Raw genomic sequence first — 20,697 nt, forward strand, 5'->3', positions numbered from 1 at the left:
CTTGAGACGAACACTGTTACACTGGTACTTGTATAATCATTTTTACATGTAAATCTAAAAGCATAAAATACAAATGTGTTCTAAGGATGAATTTTTGTGAGTCTGAATTGCCTGCAGCTTCCTGTCAAGGTGTGATCAGTGGTCTTTCCCCTGGTGGGTTTCCCGTGGATTATCTGGGAAGTGGTCTTTTGTAGAGGAATATTTTGTTAGGAATAGATGATGGGTGAATAGAGGTGCTAGAAACAACTATAGAGAACAGACTGCATGGCATTACTACATCAGCTTTCTTCTGCTTATTGGTTCTTTAATCAATTATTTTACTCTTTTGTTAAAAGAGTACTTAAAGCATGATATCACTTTGTGATGTAGGCTGTTTTTGTGCAAGTTTCCCCAGAATTACAGGTTTACTGCAATATAGTTGCATTTGTATTTTTCTTCATTTTGCTTACATTTAACAATGTTTTGGAACTAGTCCCATTAAAAAAAGATATCGTTTGTGTAAGTGGTTAGAAACTAAAACTAGCCCTTAAGATCAAATCTCATGGTTAAATTAAATTGGAATCCAGCAACAACGTTTTTTGCTCGCATTTGTTCTGATCACATATAATGCAGAAGAAGCCTAATTTTAACATAAGAGGATGGGAAGAAAGAGCTAAACCTGACCCCCTTCCCCTTGTCTCACTTCTCTGCCCTCTCTCCCTTTCCCCCCAGCATGGCCCTGACACTAGAAATGAGGAGCAGGCTGAAGAAAGATACCTTAACCAATAGAGTGTGAGGAGGTAAGGCAGGTCAGGGTTCAGATCTTTTCCAGGGTGCACATTGGAAATACGAATCAGAGCACTTACAGTTTGCTTTATATGTCAGTGGTGCATGTGCAGATAAACAAATGTAGCTGCTGTTGTCACTTGTGGTTGGACCCCTGTGCTCAGTATGAATGAGAAAATGAACTACTTTCACCTCTCAAAAGGAGGAAACATTTTGGGGAAAATATATATCCTGTGCATTGTGGCTTATCAAAGTTTATCCAAATGGCTACTGATGTCTTCTCAATACAATAGAGATTTTGAAAACAGTTTCTCCATTAGAAGCACGTTTTATTTCTCAGCATAAGCAATTATCACTTTCTTCACAGTGCTTTATGCCCTTGATATATAGGTTACCTTTGACAGATCTGGCTGCATTTGCTGCACCAGCTTTATGTGTCTACAATATTTGCAGGACAAAATAACTCAGCATCTTTGATGTTGGGTCAATTAAGCAAAAACGGCAGTTAAAAACTGCTGGGGGGAAATTACATATAATTGAAACTTGAGCTCTGTATTTTTCCATGCCTTTTTAAATAAATTGTTTTATTGCCTTAAACATAGGTTAGTAGTTTGTTTAAGCATTAGCTGGAATATTCTTGTATTTCTTTTTAACTTTTATCAATAAATGAAAGAGATCCGGCAGTTTACTGTGATGCAGTTTTGCAGTTTTACATTAAAGGTCTGCAAAGCAGAGTCTTCCATAAGTGTTCTTCCAGATTATCTAAAGGTATAATTTGAAATAGAGTTGCATTTGTTAAATGTAATTGAAAGCAAATACATGATAATTTTAGATTAAAATCAACAGTTTTGATAGGGAGGTAGAATACATTTTGCCATTGGAAATGAACCTGTGTATATATGCATAACGTTGTTCACACTGTCTATTTTTAATAGCGCTGTTTTTGGGGGGAAAGCCTCTATGAGAAAATGGTTTTTAGGGGGCGTGCAAGACAAACCCTGTTAACAGGAGGATTATTATTATTATTATTATTATTATTATTATTATTATTATTATTATTATTATTATTATTATATTTTATTTTATTTATTTAGAACATTTTCTCCTCTCCAGAGACCTGCTCGAATCAGTTCAAAAATGAAGTTAACATGACGATAAAATAATAAAACTATAAAAATTATCAGTATTGAAATTATCAGTACTGAAAAACCAGCAATTGCTTTTGTTTTTATCTAGTGTTGTACTTGCTGAAGGAGCATAACAAATAACAGTGCATTTTTAAAAGACACCTATTAGAAGTTGCTTACATCAACATATCTATCTCTCCACATGGTCCCATGTGCCGATACTTACATTGATAGAGCAGGGACATGAGAATCTTAGGAGCTTCACTCACACAGATTCTGTTGAGAGTAGTACAAGGTGACCATTGCATTCTTAAACAATCCCATTGTCATATCAATAAAGCTTGCTCAATAAGAGGTACAGTCTACAGGGAACTGAGGCTTGTGGGTTTCTGCAACGGGTGAAAGAGCACACCACTAGGACCACTCCAGGTTAAAAAAAAAAGTCAAGAAGGGAGAAGCTGAAGTCCCATCTCCACATCTGCCACAGACACCATCCAAATTGGACATTGTGTGTGTGGGTATTGATGAGAACCTGCAACATACTTGTGACTGTTACACAAGACATAGGGTGCATCCTTATTTTCATTCCAGTAGAAATTCTGTAGGTGAAGTTCCCATGGCTGCACTGCTTGTTATACAAACCAAGGTTAATCATTAAGCCTTCACATCTTTTGTCTGTGTTCCATTCCTTTGAAATTAAGTCTGCATGCTAAAATTAAGGCACCCGATCACATAACCTTCAAAACACATTTTCCTTTGCTAGGTGACATGAACCTGGCTGGTTGTAAGTAATAATACCAGTCAAATAGTGTAGTGGTTTTTGACCAGGATGAAGTGGAAATATTGAGAAAGTTGTGCTCTGATCTTTACTTAACTGTAGGATGCCATAAATGACCTTCAACAAATCATCATCTCATACTCTTGCTTATTGAACTATCAGTGGTCAGTGGGTTTGTATTTGTTTTCTATTCTATTAGTTGTTCAGGAAATTATGAATATGTAACTTCCTTGAGAATAGTAACAATTCTTATATGTAGGGTAACTATTTTTAGAACAGAAATAGCTAGTTATAGTCTGTTTGCCATTTGTCTCCACTGAGTTTTGCTGTGGCCCACAAAGTGCAAATGGAGGTTACATTTCAGCCTTTGGCCACGTTCTCCTTCTCTGTTACTCCCTCTAATTCCCCCTAAGATACCACAAAAATCAATCTAGTAACCATCAGGACACATTTTACTTGATCAACATGTATATCCAATGAAGGAAATATCCCAACTAATGTATGTCATGGAAGACACTGTTTCCAGTGTCAAATCTTGGTTTCCAAAATACAGTAGCAAGCAATGGAAAGAGCGGGGTGGCCCTTAGGGAGGGCTGGCCTGTGACCCACTTTCAGATACTGACCTTGAACATAGCAATGAACATAGCAATACACAAGACTTTAGTCAAGAGAAAACTTAATGTTGGTTTGTTGATCTAATTTTTCTCGTTAACTCCTATTTTGTGTCTCAAGGGAGAAGTATTGTAATGCTGCTTTGTCATTCAAAAGCATCCTTAAACCATTCCCAATAAAAGCAGTTTGTTGGTTGGAGTGTACAGTATTTTCTACCACACTGATGGCAGCGACTATACTATCTACTTCTCCATTGTTAGCCCTACCTTATCCCTAGTATTTTCAAAAATGTTTGCTGTGGAAGCTGAGAAAATAGGTCAGACAAACACATATCCAAAACTATTGTATTCTAAATAGTACTAAAGATATATGTAAATAATTTGTTTTTGAATTAAATGCCTAGATTTGTTGACAGTGCATAATTACTTGTAGATGAGGGCAAGCAATACAACTAAATGGACTTAGCAATATGAGGCATCGTTGTGTTTTCTGCTGTAACACTGGCTAACAAAGTACAGAGCTGTTTCAGCAAGCTGTGTCCTTGAGCTGCTGTGTTGTCTGTACATGCTAATAAGGGGAATGAGGAGAATTAACAAGCAAGTGTGGGATGCAGACAAGCTGGATAGATTGATTTAAATTAAGGCATTTTAAATCAGCAAGAAAAAGAACAATTTAAATCATTTGTTTAAATCAGATTTCCAATTTTTTATTAATATATTTGTCAGAAAAGTATGCATATTGACTAGTTGCTAAAAACATGCTGGGTTATAATGCTTATGCTGCCTAGGAGTATAATCTAAAGGTTTTGGTCATATAGGCCATATGTGTTTTTACACATGTAGAGCTGGGGTTGAGGAGCAATTGTAAAATTATGGATTCCTATTCAATGTCCTCTTCCACTGCTTACTTAAGGATGTACTTGCCGGAAGCAGGGGCTGGGCAGAACAGTGTTTGTCCATGAAATTGAAATAAAATGTCCGATTCGACAGAATCTAAAATTACTCATGTGCACAATAGTAAATGCAAAGGCACATGGAGGTTACATCATATCTGTAATGCTAGACATCAAGAGTTAAATTCTTGTGCCCCCATTCATCCATGTACATTGAAAAGCAAACTTTAAATTAAATTGCTGAGTTCCAGTGTTGTGCCAAAGTATGGTTTGCACTTTCCATAGTTTAGATCCCAGGTTGTGAGCAGAACTTGCTGTACAATGGCCCCGGTCACACGGGCAGGAAACTGCGGGGGAGAAGCGTGGCTGTTTGCCCTGGGGCAAACTACTGCGCTGTTACGTGATCAGACCTCCCGTGGAGGTTCTGTGGAGGTACCGTGGAGGTTCCATGGCAAGGGAGAGGTGCTGATCACAGGACAAGCCGGCGCGCAACGAAGAAACGCGCGCCGCGGCAAACTTTTTTGTGTGTGTGTACACGACAAATGCGCATGCTCTGTTGGATGCGTGTGCGCATCCACAGAGACTTGGACAAAAAAAACCAACACCTTATTTGCAAGGGGACATGGGCGGGCGCCGGATGCCACCGGAAACGCGATCAGACGCCCGCCCTTGCCCCGCAGTTTCTGGAAACTAGTACCTCCTTGGTACTAGTTTTTTGCCACGCAGTTTCGGCTGGAAGCCTCGGTTGAGCCACGGGAGTGCTACGCTTCCCAGATGTGCTGGTGAGATCGCGCCCGGAAACTCCGCCTGTTCTCCGTCTCACTTGTGTGGCTTCTGTTCCGTGTGACCGCAGCCAATGTATTGCTGTCGTGCTGTCATCCTTCACTTATCTGCCTCCTCCCAGAATCTCCAGATGCTGTCCCACACCACTTTGCCTGACCCGGCTATGGCAAAGTGATTCATCTACAGTACAGAATCCATTCTTGGGATCACCTCAAGCAGTGAAATCCGTGAACATTGGGAGATAATGTCTACTGCCTCTGGGACAGAATGGGGAGGTCAAAGTCAGCCTGGAAAGGACCTGCACCTATCCCCAACCACACATCCCTCAGGAAGGGAGGTTTGGTCTGGGCAAGTGGCACGTGGCTTGACTGTGGCATCACTCAGAAGCACACAGCAGTGACCACCATGCACTGCTGCCACAGTGACTGCCTCTCCTCCCAGTGTGCAGAGGTGTTGTGTGGTCAGGGATAGCTGTATCAAGTGTCAGACTACAGACTGAATAACAGAAATGATGACCCACAAATCTATAAACTGTGAGGGTCTGCTGTATAGTGGTGACTCAAGTTATCGCTGCTTCCAATCCAATTAATATAAAAGTTGCCTGGAAATACAGTGGTGCTCAAACAGTGTGACCACCGTGGAGAATGAAGATCTGGCTTAATTAAATATTCAGACCATTATTGCTTGAAAACACAATCACATGGGCACTTCATTTATTACTCCCAGGTAAACTGATTCTTGAAGGTGTGGAATTTTAAAGCTTGCAACACAGAAATCACATAACCTGCTCCTCAGGAAACTTATGGATTCCTAACATTCAGTGCTCCTCAGAGCATCTTCTGTATTGGACACTTGGAGTCAAACAACCTGCCACTGCCAAAAAAAACTAAGCTCACAGAAGCAGTCATGGAGTTGTTGCATGAATTGTTTTTCTTTTTAATATGTTGTCGAAGGCTTTCACAGCCAGAGTTCATTAGTTGTAGATTTTCTGGGCTATACGGCCGTGGTCTTGGCATTGTAGTACCTGACGTTTCACCAGCAGCTGTGACTGGCATCCTCAGAGGTTTCAGGAAGAGGAAACCATCTTCTATTTATTTTTAAACTCTCTTCTTTAAAAATAAAAATAAATAGGGGCATGGTTTCCTGTCCTGAAAAACACAAAATGCTCTTCTCACCTTGACACAGAGAGTACTCCATCTTTCTGTGTTATTCCTCTGAGGATGCCAGTCACAACTGCTGGCGAAACGTCAGGTCCTACAATGCCAAGACCATGGCCATACAGCCCGGAATATCTACAACTAATGTTTTTGTTTTCTTTAAGCTGCAGTGTGCAAGGCATTGGTTGGCATTGTACCACTTTAGAGAAACAATTAATGGATTGTGGATATGTCCTGGCTATTCTGTCCCTACTCTCTAATTTTCAAGACCATAAACTTTCATTTGTGTCAAGGAGCAAATGCAAGCACTGAAATCCTATGTTCCCTTTGTGAAAAATTTCCCTATAAATTGTTTTGAGCTAGGCTTACCAAATGCCGGCGGGGGATCTGCAGCTCTTTACAGGATCCCTGCCGCGGGGGACGGCGATACACGGTGCACCCGCCGTCGCCAGGATGTGACGCTAAGCGTCGCTCTGGCAATGGGAGCAGTGGAGACAAGTTGCCCATTTGGGAATGGACACCTTATAGATTTTAAAAACAGGCCTTGAAAGAGGTCTTTTTACAGTTGTTGAAAAAAGGTAACACCCATAAAAGATTTATTGTGAAAAACCTTGGAAGGAACTGAGGAAATGCAGTTAGGTAGTGTCATGACCCCAGCTGGGTCTTTGGTTTTCGCCGCCACCACCCTGGACTTTTGGGTCCCTCGGGAGTCCCAGGGTGTCTCCCAAGCCCCTGTTGACCGAGCAATACGGGCGTGAATGACCCAGGCGGACATCAAAATAAATTAAACAGAACAGGGTTTATTAGGAGAACGATTGGGCAAGGTGCTTCAACCGAGTAACAGGGGGGAAAGCCAATAGAAAATAAACTGAACGCAACTGCATTACTTCGGTTCCACTACCAGGCCCTCACCTGCCCCACTCACTCAGGATTTTCCTCCTCTCCCAGCCCGGCCTGTCCCTCACTGGATCCAGCTTCAGGGAGGCAAAAGACAGAGGGCTTCTTCCCCTTTTCCCTCAGAGAGTCTCCAGCAACCATTCATCATCAGCCAGCAGCTGCCTTAACCGTCTCTCCCAGACTTCACTCCCCAACAGACTCTAACAGTCTCTTTTTAGAATCTTCCCCTCGGCCCAAGCCTCCCAAGGCCCCCTGGGAGTTGTAGTCTCCTCCTCCCACTCCTGCACAGGCCTCTTGTCTAGCTAGGCCATGCTTCCCAGACCAGATCATGACAGGTACTGAACATAAAGGGTTTTCTTAATTTAAAATTTAGTGATATGAAATTTTTTAAATAAGCCTTGAGAGTGTGGGTGAAATGTTACAGCAGAGTGGACCACAGTACCATTTTGAAAATTAGGAAATTTCTGCTTTGTTTTCCCAATCTTACCCGAATAAATCCTCTCCTATAGCCTGTCTGCATGTCTTGCTCATAAAATGAAACCTTCATCTGTGGGATGATCACCTGCATTAAATGAAAGAAATGTAATGAATGTTGTGGATGGGGCAGGTGTTGTTGATTTACATTTATATTAAGGATCATATCCACTGTACAGTTTAATCACTGAAGCTGCATTCACTAGTGGGTGAATGGTGAATGAAAGTCTTGAAAGAGTGGCACAACTCCCCTAGAAGTAGGTTCCTCACATCTCCTCTAGAAAAGTTTACTCAGAAAAAACTGAGAATTTTGAAATGATAAACATGTCTTTTTTTAAAAAAAAAAATCTGCATATTCTGGTTGCAGGCACATTACTGTTAAGGAAAGATCTCTTTGGTCTCTTGGAATGTCAAGGAACTTTGTTGGTGATTTGCAAGACTTCTTAGATATTATAGACACATTTGGTTGAATACATCATGAGGTATGTTTTCGTAGACACTTGCACAGTGTCTTCAGTGTGATCCCCAATGGTGGCTGGAGATTATACAGAATGCCCTTAGGGACGCTGATTTGGAAGGCATACTTCTGATGCATTGCTAAAGCCTTGGGATGTGGTGAATGGCTCCTGCTGCTACTGGAGCATGATTCACCTGTGGCTGCTGCTGCTGCTGTTGTTACTGCTAGGGATGTTGAGAGGGAGACAAATGGCTGCTTCTGCCGCCCATGATGTCTGCGGTACTGACTTATACATATACATTTGAGTTTGTTGGTGCTGTGAAGAAAAGTGTCCTTGGTTTTCCTCTCTACACCTGATTTGGCTGTTGTAGTTGGTCACATCCCTGCTTTTTTTTTCTTGAGATGCTTAGCATTCTTTTCACACTGAATATCTAGCATACCCTGTCTTTGCCAACTCATGTCAAACCAAGGTTTGGCTTTCTTAACCTCGGGCACTTGAGATGCCTGGGTGAAAATGGCCAAGCGGGCAAATGCCTGGTCTACTACTCTGTCGTTGAGTTGTCTTATCCTTGATGGAATAAAGCTTTTGATCTCAGCTGTGAATTCTAGCCACATATTGAGTGGAGGCATTCAGAGACTGACAAAGACTACCTAATTTTTGTATGCCTTATATGTGGGCGTGGAGATAAGTTTGGAATAGAGTACAAATTATGTTTGCTAGTTGCAACCAGTATAACTTCTACATACCTTTCCATTCTACCTGATGAAAATGTTTTTATAGCTCAAAAGTTATGTTCAGCTGTCCAAATTATGCATTAGTTATTTAGTTAGTTCAGCCACTGAGAAGACTTAACAATTCAGTCCATGCATTAGTGCAGGTGAGCAAAGTGTTGCAAAAATACATACACTCGCATGTGCTTGTGCAGCAGCCAGAATCCTTAGATGTGTTTTGCAAGCCTATCTGCGTATATAACACACACAAAAAAGAGAAGCTCTGTGACATTATGAATTTTTGTACAGACAAAAATTTGGTGTATTATCAGATACACTGGTGGTGTTTTTATTGAACAGATTCTTCAGGGAGGGGTATGAACAGATTACATCAGTAGGCTAAAGTAAAAGTCATTGCTTTCTTTTTGAGCTCAGAAACTTTATCTTAGTTTGATATTTTAACAAAACCATCCAGAGGATCCATCATTATTCTCCTCTTACTCCCATCTCCCTGGCAGCACTAGTGCAGGGATACTTACTCCGGCCATTTAAGAGAGGCACTCAGTCCCTCTTTATGTAAATAATTTTGACTTTTCACTTAAATATTTTGTTGAATGTATTTACACTAATTTGTTATACCAGCTGCCTCTACTGTATATGATAGTGATCTTGCTTGGTGTTAATAGTGGACCATATTTTAGGGTTAATTCACAGGCAGACCTCACTAGCAGACACACACAGAAATCTGGAGGAGCTGGCCTATGTAATGACTGAATAAACACAACAGAAAAAGCCAAGTTTGGATTTAAAGTGTTGTCCAGAAAACAAAAACAGAGAATTCCCCTCTCTACAATATGAATGATTTCCTTGCATTATGTTGATGCTGCCTGGTGAAATTTTGCTTTGAATGCATTCTTATGCATAGTGGCAGTTATGCGAAGTGTGGTTTGACTACTACACACCAGCCCTTTCTCTCATAACGGGTTGTTTCCAGTGTGTGTGGAAGTGGGTTTTGGGGGATAGAACAACCTTCTAACCAGGAATATATTTGAACTTCCTCTGCTCCAGATTTATACAGATTTAACTAGCAATCTATTTCTGACATATGAGACTACAGCTTTCACTCAAAACCTGATTTAGGGAGGCGTGTATGTAAAAGAGCAAAACAGGGCAAAAATATCTGATGTCAAACCGCATATTATACTACTGTGCATATTGTAAATATCCCTCGGTATATCTATATATCTAAATCTCAAGTTGCCCCCTGGTGTGCGGATACTTAAATCCGCACATCGGGGGGACCTGGGGGGGAGGGAGAGGTTTGTGCGCACATGGGGCGGTCCCCATGTGTGCACAAAAATCCTAAACCTGGAAAAAAACATCGGGGGGATGTTTAAATCCCCCCGAAACTCACAGAGCATCCCCTGCGCATGCGCAGGGAACGCTCTGCGACCGCCGCTGCCGCCGCTTGGAAGGAGAAAAAGGCGCGAGGGCTGAGCTGCGAGGCTTCGGAGCCAGGGGGAGGGGAGAGAGCAGCGAGGGCCGAGCGGCTCGCAGTGAGGGCCGAGTGGCTCGCTTCAGAGCTGGGGGGGGTAAGGCCAGAGGGGGGATCGAGTGGGGGGACGGGGGAGGAACCGGCAGGATGGAGGGGACTTACCTCCTCCTGCTGCTTCCTCCTCCACCTTCTGACTTTGGAGCTCCGTTTGGAGCTCTGCCTCCCTCCCCACCCCCCACCCCGCGAGTATCGCGGGTCCACCCCTTGTATAATTCTATTTTGGTCATGTACTCCCCTGACCATTCCAACATGCTCCAAAATCAGTTCGATCTCTGATCTGTCATTCAGAGGGTCTCCCTATCCATTTCCCCTTAGCGTCTGTTGGGGGAAACTATGGTTGCAAATCACCAGGTGAGGGCTAAAGATCATTCAGAATTATTGGCGTCTCTTATGTTCTTATGATCAGTTCCCCTGGAGAAAATGGTGGACTCTGTGTCCTTATATCCTGCTGAGATGGCCCCTGTATGACAGCCAATGTGACGTAGCAGTCAGGGCTTCAGCTATTAAAACTGATGTCCAGATGACCCAGATCAGCTCTCTTGGAGACAATGGCTGCTTTGGGCAGTAGATTCTATGGCATTATACCCTGCTGAGGTCCCTCCCCACCCAAAATCCTGCCCTCCCCAGGCTCTACCCCTCAAATCTACAGGTATTTCCCAACCCAGAGTTGGCAACCATGTAATCAGCTATGGAACTACTTTCCAGACCCTTGGAATCCAGAAAACATGGCACAGGAGGAGGTGCTTTTCTACCTTAGCATAACACCCCCCTCCCCCTCAAAAAATAAGTCAGAGGTGGAGAGAACCATATATGTTACCATGAGGCTGTCCTCCCATTCTACCCACTTGGGGCAGCAAAATGACTTGAGACAGCCCTGCCTTATAGCTAAGCAGAAGGAAAGAAACATGGTTTGCCTCCCTCCATTTTCCGCTTCCCTCTGCCGCCCCACCAGCCACAGTCGGGATACTCATCTGGAGCTTCCTTCTAGATCTCGTTGTATTTCTTCCCACAATGGGCATTACTCCTAGTTAAGTATATAAACTAAATACTATGGGTATTTAGATTGAACCAAGCAGCCTGAACATATGTCCATGCTAGGCAATACAGCCTTTCTTCTGGAGAGTTCTGGGCCCTTAAGGTTGCAGTCCTAAGAATATTTGTTGGGAGTAAGCCTCAGTGAATAAAATTCAACTTACTTCTGTGTACACATGCTCAGGCTTGTTACCTCAGTCTTGTATACACAGGAAAGGCCAAACAGAAATTCCTTAAGTCAGGGTTCCTCAACTTTTTTGAGCCAGTGGGGACCTTTGCAATTCTGACATACTGTGGTGGGCAGAGCCACAAAGTGGCTGCCACAGAATAGCTGCTGCAGGAGGTGGAGCCCACCATAAAATGGTTGTCGCAGCTTAATTTCAGTCACACAGTGAACATCCTTGTGCTGTGGTGGCAGCTGCTGCTAAGAAATGTTTTGTTGTTGTTTTTAAATCTGCACAGCCAAACAGAGAAGCCTTGTTGGGCAAAAATCCCACGTGGCCCCACCCACTTTCTAAAAACACTTTTGGTGTGCCACCAGTAAGGTTGTCAGCAGCAGCCACCATGACGTGCACAGACACCATGTTGGGGACCCCTGCCTTAAGCAAATATAAATTCTGTGCAACTACTTGGTATGCATGTTGTTCAATAAATAGGGAAAAAAAGAACTTGATTCAAATAAATAATTTAGCTAGGCCCTTATTCCTGATCATTTAAGTTTTGAATTAAGTCATTTTAATTTAAATCTACTCCCCGATTAAAATCTGATTTTATATTCTATATTATGTGAGGACTTCACTGGGCTTGTCCTTACCTAGCCAGTTCTCTCAGTTTGCAAATTTGGAAAAGCTGTGTGTTCTGTAAACTGTATCTTACAGTCTGCCAACCACAACCCCCTCTGGGAAGGGGTCTTGCCTACTTTCCTGAAACATAGGTCAGGTACCGTGTTGGGTAACAGTGCTCAGAAGGTCCACAGGTGGCATGTCAAAGAACCACATGTCGCTCCTGAGCCACTGAGTATAACTGTACTAGACATTCTTTGAATTGTTATTGGACCATATAAAACTTGTGCATTTAAATCAAATGTACAGATTCCCTTAACATTTGAAACTCAATAGAATTCTTCGTTTTAACTTTGAAATTTGCATTTTGATAGTGGAAAGCACATTTTGATTTAACATTTTGACGTCTTCCTGAACAGTGCAACTGAAAATTAATTTACTGATTTTTTTTTCTGTAATGAAAGTTCAGAGTGATCTGTTTAGATCTGGTAGGTAGACAGTACAGTAGAACTCTTTACCAGTTAGCAATTTTAGCTGGTACTACAAATCTATAATGAGAGGCATGGAGCAAGTCAAACGGTACTTTTGTAGTCTACCATATGGATAACAGACTATCATAGCATCAATTTCTTTGTTCCAAAGAGCTAAAGGTGTTCCATCCTGATCAAGAACTGGGGCATGTAATAACAGCATGTAAAAACAGACAGTGTTACACGGAGGGTTTTTTCCCTTGTGAACACCTACACCTGAAGAAAACATTAGTACAAAGACTTACATACTGTGCTGTTTATAGGTAGTTGGTATGTTTCCAGCTCTGTGGGACCTTTATTTAGTGGTAGGTTACTTTCCAGTCATGGCCAGATTCATTATCCACTGTGATCAGCAACAAACACATGAAAACAAATCAGAGAGGTGCCCTTGTGCTTTCTTCTAACAAGGTCTATTCATGAACTGTTTTGAAGTACCCTCCTGTCTCCGCTAGAGGGGGAATCCTTCCAAGCAAGATTGTAAACTCTTAAGAAAAGCAGTTTCTGCAGCACTTGCATGATGCTGTAATCTTGCTTGAGTTCCAGGCATAAATTATACTTTGTGACATTGTGGCTATGTACTCTCACAGATTCTAAAGCATTAAATTGTGTAGAAGATGCTGTGCATGTTATCAGGGAGGGCATGTGGGACAGAATTCTTCCGTATTGATAAAGGTTGAAAGTTAGTATTTTATTTGACTGTCTTTGAAATGGAAATGAAATACTGTATCACAGAACTGAGTCTAAGCACTTGACAGTGAATCTTTAATTTCTCCCAGAAAAGTAGAATTGGCATTAGCAATGCTGTTCAGTTCAATTTTTGTAATTAGAACCTCTATCTACGCTGGTAGTGTCAAACTGAGTTTATCAGCTAAATGTATGAGCATTGTGAAAGAACATGCATTTAGTTTTGCTGTTTGATGATGCTTACAATTCCTTGTATTGCTCTACTCTGGCAGGAAAAATCTAATCTTTTTATAAAAAATGAATCAGGCTTATATTGTATAAATTAAAAGTATAGATAACATTCTTAAGCTATGGAATCGAATATGGAATTGAGGTCTCCCCCCCTCCCCCGGTTAATTGATTATTAGGGCTCTTTTTACGGGCAGTATTGTCAGTATATCCTTATTTACCCCCAAAGGATGTAATGCTTTATTTAATTTAATATATAAAGCATAATAAATCCTAGTTATGCTTATAATGTGCCTTGAAAAAAAAGACTTCAGTAGCTTTGGCATGATTCAGACACAATTGTTATTTAAAAAAAAAAAGGCTGGGGATCCTTGGTCTTAAATGCACCTTCCTCCTATTCCCTTTCCTTCTTCCCCGTGCATATAGCCAGCAAATGAGTTATTTCTGTTTTTGTAGCATGCCATAGTTTACCATTACATCCAAATTGGCAAACCATGGCTTGTAATCTCCCTGCAAATCAGGATTCCATGCAGCATTCTATTCTGGATTTATTGAGTGGAAATAACTCATTAGCTGTCTGCGCATGAGGGAATGGGGGAATAAATGACCTTGAGGATTCCCCAGGCATATGCAGGTAGTGGCAAACAGAGCTTGCTGTTATGTCTGAATGCTGCCATAAATTTCACCATGTAGCCTTTTCCCAGTGTACAAGACGATAACATTTTGGGTAAGTTAATGGGTTCTCTCTTTTTTTAAGTTCAACTTGGTCTGCTTTATTTTTGAGCCCAGATGTGGCCTGCACTGTAAATAGTTATTTTTGAATCCATTAAAAATTTGTTTTGTCCTCAACAGCTTCCTTCATTCATGGCCAAAGTGTATCCATCTGTGCCACCTGTGTTGGTGTATGGCTTCTCCCCCCCCCCCCCCCCCCCCAGGATCTTGTAGAATCTGTAGTATTTGTTGTCATGCATATCCCTTTATCCAGACTTTGCACCGGCAATGTCCCCCTGCATAAGTTCTAAGTCTGCCCAATGTGGGCCAGAGGTTTTGATTGTGCTTTGGTGCACAATGACCGGCTGCAGACAGAGCTGTATTACTGGACACAGTGGTGGCCAGTCTCTCTCTCCCCCCCCTCTGAGTTCAAAAACATATGCTGTGTGAAGCAAAGATTGAAGGAGCTGAGAATACTGACTAAACCACACTCTGCACTTTGTTATGCCAACTTCTCCAGGAATGCCCCATCACTGGGTTTGTACTGAGTGTGGTTCTGGCAGGGCATTTCTTTCGGTTCAGCTTCATTAGTGTTTTTTCTAGTTTGCAGTCTCTTTGATTATTCTAGGCTGTCTAACTGATACTCATTGTACTTACATTGTATGTGCGCACATGCATATTATTATGTCTTGCTTTATATGCAACTTGACTTGATCATTTTACCTGAATATCAAGATATTTTATAAGTGGCATTGTTATGTATTATTTTACTCCTTACAGTTTTAAATACACCAAGAAGGAAACTAGTTTTGAACGCCCTCCAGAGGTTTCCTATAAAACTCCCCGTCAAGCCTGCCCTTCTGGTGTGCTTAGCCCAGGGCCTTCTCCCCATCCACAAGGTATATCTTGCCTTCTTTGGGCAGGTTATTGGATGAATAGTCTAGTTCCCATACAATACAGTATGAAAATAATAATGTTTCCTTGAGCTGCTTTCTATCATCCTGCAGGAATGAAAAAAACTTTTGTTATCTCCTCTTTTACAAAACAAGCTTATTGGCTCTTGCAGCAAGTATATTTAGTTCATAGCTATGCTGTCCATTCTGTATCTGGACTTCTTGTGTTATCAGATCACACAGTTTATTCTGTTCTTGGATATATTTTCTCCAAGGATTTTGGTGTTGTGGTCAGGAGATCTTTTAAGTGGCTACCTTTGAAATGATATTTCTCCTTATAATTTCAGGTTGAAGTCTTGGCCTCGGAGGATGCTTCATTTGGACTCAAGGTCTGTAGTTGATGAAGTTTTGTTTTCCTAGGTGCCATCAGTTTAGGATGGCTAATTTGATTTTGCATCAGTCATTTTTTAAAATCTGGGTATTTTATGGATCTTTGGTTCATGTTTGCCAGTTAAAATAACTTCTTGAGCTTAAAACTCTGGTGATGGCATTTCAGAGAGTTTGGCATTATTGCTGCATTTTCTGAGTAAAATTTTGTTCGGGGGAGTCAAGTTGAAAAAGCAGAAGGCTACCAGGAACAGAAGGATAGCAGGCTTTACTGTGGTATTTTACAGAGTGTTGATTTTGTTCTGGATTCTGCTAATGTGAATCTTACAATTTATGTACAGATAGCCATGCTAGTTTGGAGAGGGATTGATTTTTGACTAGTTTTGTAATTCTCAATCTCAATTTGCGGAATTTCGGTTGTTTTAGAGATCTTGTTGGGCCTCTAGAGGTATACTTGACTAACATTTAACATTGGCTTAATTGATTTGTGAAGCCATGGCTAATACACATTATGGTATTGTTCTCATTTCTTAAGCATAGCTAGTAACAGATGATCCTAGGCTAGGCAGATTGTGTGTAGGCTATATAGCAAGCTAGTGAGAAGAGAATGGCTAAGGGGAGGGGAATAGGAATCTCTGAACATGAGGCTAAATCATTAGTTTCCTGCAGTTGATTATCCATATGGTATGATACCTCTGAAAGGCATAGCAGTGGCATAATCACCAAAGGGGGAACAATCAGTAGGAAAAGAATTTCTCAAAATATAAAAGGGAGAACTGTGCTAAGAATTAACTCGGGGGGGGGGAACAACATCCAAATTTACACTTTAAAAGTTACTAAATATTTATGACAGCATGATTTACTGTTGTTCCCTTATTATGTTGTGATACCTGATAAACTGATTTAAAATAAATTATTAAAAATAAATAGAGCTCCAAGTGTTATTTGAAGAATTTAACATATGGTATTCTTCAGCATTTTTCATTTTTTATTTAATACACAGCATGCATACAGAACATTTACTAAATATTTAATAAACCTGGAGGGTCAGCTCTCACGAACTCATCTCCATAATCCTTCATGCTAGCTGAGTAAACAGAAGTATTACCGAAGATTATTGTAGCCAATAGCTCTCACTGCCTGACCCATTCTGGTAAAATCTATGCTATTTATTTTATGGCAATGTTGCAGTTTGACAACAATATTATTCCTGATTTAGACAGGACACAGATTGGTAGACACTCATATAAATGTTCTATTTGTGCCACGTCACATTTAAATACTCATAGAACATGTTTTGGGCCATGAACATTTAGCATTCTATCAATTAGCAGGGCATGATGCTGGCATGTGCCTGTGGTTTAATTATATTTACGTATGACAGGCATCCATAGACTGCTTACATGGGTTTATCCAGGACCTGTCTCATGTACAAAGTGTGTTTTAATATCAACCTTTTGTGTATTGCAATCTTGTAGATTGCAATCTGACGTTTCTTTAACTCTGCCAACTATTTTTAGTAGCTTCTTTTTCTGAGGTTTTGACTTCACTATTTTGAATCCTATATATGGTCACTGAGTATCTGGTTGTTTAAATGAAATTTTACAACAGAACCCTTAGGCCTTTTTTTGTGCTGTATGCAATTCTGGTGATTTAAGTCTGTGTTTCTCAGTCTTCATGAAATTGACATCCCCCCACCCACCCACCCACCCCAACATACAACTTTCTAAGTGTTGTGATCTATAAACTGCTGCACTGCTACTTTCCCTCCTCAGAATAAGCTCATTGTGCTGGGCTTATCGGGTTTTAATTGTTGGTACTGGTACTGAGAGAAAGAGATGAGTGTAAATGTACCACAGCAGTTTCTGAGTTACTGTCAACATAGAGCAGAAGTCCATAAGTGGCAATTAGCCATATAGTACAGATGGAATACTCTATCTGTGGCAGTGATACTCTGTATTCTTGGTGCCTGGGGGCAACAGTGGGATGGCTTCTGGAGTTCTGGCCCCACTGGTGGACCTCCTGATGGCACCTGGGTTTTGGCCATTGAGTGACACAGAGCGTTGGACTGGATGGGCCATTGGCTTGATCGAACATGGCTTCTCTTATGTTCTTAACATTATTCTCTCCCCTTCCCACATTTCAGAGCCATTACTGGACCCAGCTCCTATGCCAATTGCACTTTTTCTTTCTCTCCAAGGTGCACATCAATTATGCCCACCCCCCACTCCGTCACCTTTTTTTACATTCAGTGTCCCAGTTACTGTACCTGAATTACTGGTGACAACTTGTTCCATTGTATTAAAAGACCTGTGAATGCAAGCTTCCTTCAGTACACCTATTTGCAACTCAGACTTTGGGAAGCCTTGCTTTGACTGATCATAGGTCTATTATTGGTCTATTTTCAGTCAAAGCATGCAAAATTCCCAGCCGTGCCCTCTTTGAAAAACTCCATCATGTTAAAAAATAAAATTAGAATCAGTAAGTAATTTATTTTTGTAGGTTCAAATTATACATCACTCATTATGCTTGCTTCTTTAATCTTAACAACTACTTATTTTGTTTCCGTAAAAGTGACATCGTTTTGCCTTCTATTCCCCTAAAAGAGAAAGATAAATGTAGGCAGACTCAGGGGTCATTTCGTAGAAAAAGAGCTAGGGGAACTCATTAGCATAACTCATTAGCATATGCCACACACCCTGACATCAGGGGCCCGGCGGTGGACCTGCAAGGCCAGCGGGAGTGCGAGGAAGCCCTGCCAAGGCCCTCCCTGGCCCCAGGCAGGCAGGGGTGGGGAGAGGCGGGGAGGAAGCAACTTACTCTCCCTCTTCTCCTGCCTCCTCCTGGCTGAATGAGGGCTGGAAGCGGGGCGGCCGGAAGCAGGGGGCAGGGCTTCGTCATGTGCCCCACCACCCTGCACCTCACCCGGGGAAACTGCGTTCCCCCCCGAAATGACCTCTGGGCAGACTGATATTACTAAATGTCACATTAAGAAACCTGTGTCTACAATCATGATGAATGGGTATAAATGCATGTGTGGGATGGAAAAGCAGTTTCAGTTATGAAATTCCCAGTGTTGATTATAAAAAGCAACTGACTGTGCATTCTGCCTAAACTATTAAAAAATAGTTTACAGAAATGACCACAAGCTTGCCGGTATAGACATATTTAGATTCAAGGTTTTAATCTATGAGTTTACAAACTGATTTCCCATCTTTTAGGTATAATATCTGTTTTAAATCATCCTTGGGACAGATTTTGAGCCAGTGGAGCAATAATTGGTTCTACCCAAAATATCCCACATACCAATGGAGCAGAAGACAAAGTGCTTGTATCGATATAGTGTTTGTAGTTGGGGATGACAACTGGTCCTAAACTGTTTTATTCTGTGGCATCCATTTTGGGGATAAGGGACCCTTACATCTGCATTACATATATGAAACAATGCTCATGAGTGCCATGGAGCCCACTACATTTCAGATTGGCACATTAAATTTGATTCAGGTGTTATGGTAACTTGTGGTTTACTGCTGTATGTGTGAGCCTTTGGGTCTGGGTCATGGGCTCATGTGCTTTCCTCCACAAGCCCAGTCTGTGAGTCCCAGGCTTGTTCACATAGCTACAAAACATGTTTTGCTGCTAAGCCTTATTTTTATGTTGGTCGGTGAGGGAGCTTTTAAATATAATATTATAAATATTCATATTTTGGTGATTACCAATAATTGCATGTTAAAGTCTAAAAGCAGTATACATTTCTAAGGGAACCAGAAGTCAAAAGAGCTCCTATGTGTGTGTACACAATAACTTGAATATTTATGCATTTGAAAGTCTCTGTATTTCACTGGTGATATTCTGCATTTGACAGATTTTCAAGAAAGGGAAGCAAAACAGCTACGTTAACCTTCACATTTGTCTTTTCTTAATCGTCGTCAGTTTCTCTGTCATCATATTCTACCACACTTACATCCATTTTGTTTCATTAATGTTCATAGGACGCCAGTTTAAAAATAATAAAATAAACGTTTTGCTTCTATCTAGAAGTGAAGTTGTAGATTCGATTTTTGTTGTTGTTCAGAGCCTTCACTGACATAACTGGGTTTGTGCTGCTGTGGATCGTATGTGGTTGCAGTAATTCTTAGGTATATTGATGAGCCAAGAATGTAAGACAATTTTTCCTTCCCCTTGAGCTTTTAATATAAAAAGTCAAACTAATGTAAGACAATTTTTCCTTCCCCTTGAAGGGGAATTTAAAAGATGGCCCATTGAGTGTTTCATTCTAGAAAAGGCTGCTATTAGCAACATAATCTTTCTATCCAAGTACAAGCCATAAAACGTGGGCTTAAAGTGAACAATCCACGACAATCTGTATATTACACAAAGTGATGAGAGATTGTGATATGTGCTCTCAAAGAAACTGCAGAGCCATCTGATCAGTAAGCAAGAGATAATTAAGAAGAAGTTCTGAGAACTGAAATCTTATGTAAGGAGCCAACCTTCCACGCAAGTTTGCACTTGCAGGACTACAAAAACAAGGCGAGCTGTCTGCAGTACTCCCTCTGATTCTCTATGGAAAAAGACACAAAGCCATTCTGCATGCAGCTGGAGGCCACAGCAGCTGAATATATATCCTGGCTCACAGTGAACCAATCACAAGAAACTATCCTATATCAGGGTCTTTTTTTCTGTCCCATGGCATCCACACGAAAGGTAGTTCTGCTGTGGCATAGAGGCTTAGTTCTGCCACTGTGATTCAAGGAAAGCTTCCATCATAACACTTAAACATAACGGCTACGTTTTCAACATTTGAGAAAGAAAAATCCTGATGGTTACAGCACAAGAAGTGCACGTCTACACAGAACGCTTCAGTCACTTTGTCACACAGAAACTGTGAACTGGCAACACACCTTACTTTATAATTCATCTATATAAAAACACCATCCACAGTCTCAGAAACTAAACACATGTTTTTGTTAAAAAATGAAGAAGTCACGGTGCTCTCCATTGTGTATGTTTGTTTTATGTCCTGCTTTTCAGGCTACAATTGTCTCCCAGAGTGGTTGACATCAGTTAAGAGACACAGGGCCTGCCCTCAGGCTTACAACCAGAAACAGGCTTTTTAAGACAAGACTCACAAGTGAAGGGGAATAGAAGGAAAAGATAATGGAAGGAGGTCATTTTGACAATGTAATCATTTATATCCAGTTGTATCTTTCCTATTTGAGTGGGGGAGTTTCTCGGTGAC

The 20,697-nt window shown here is 41.2% G+C and overlaps 1 protein-coding gene across 1 annotated transcript in view; it reads left to right on the forward strand.

Annotated features, from left to right (window-relative positions):
* Positions 1-20,697, forward strand: part of LOC107124679 (AT-rich interactive domain-containing protein 1B-like) — a gene marked incomplete at its 3' end in the record, with an annotated part of 378,077 nt that overhangs the window by 285,437 nt on the left and 71,943 nt on the right. The window contains exon 6 of the mRNA XM_015428174.1: positions 15,416-15,457. Within this exon, the coding sequence (XP_015283660.1) occupies positions 15,416-15,457 (42 nt within the window). The remainder of the gene's footprint in view (positions 1-15,415; positions 15,458-20,697) is intronic.

Source organism: Gekko japonicus, unplaced genomic scaffold, assembly GCF_001447785.1.
Source record: "Gekko japonicus isolate JY-2015 unplaced genomic scaffold, Gekko_japonicus_V1.1 scaffold1706, whole genome shotgun sequence".
Lineage (NCBI taxonomy): Eukaryota > Metazoa > Chordata > Lepidosauria > Squamata > Gekkonidae > Gekko > Gekko japonicus.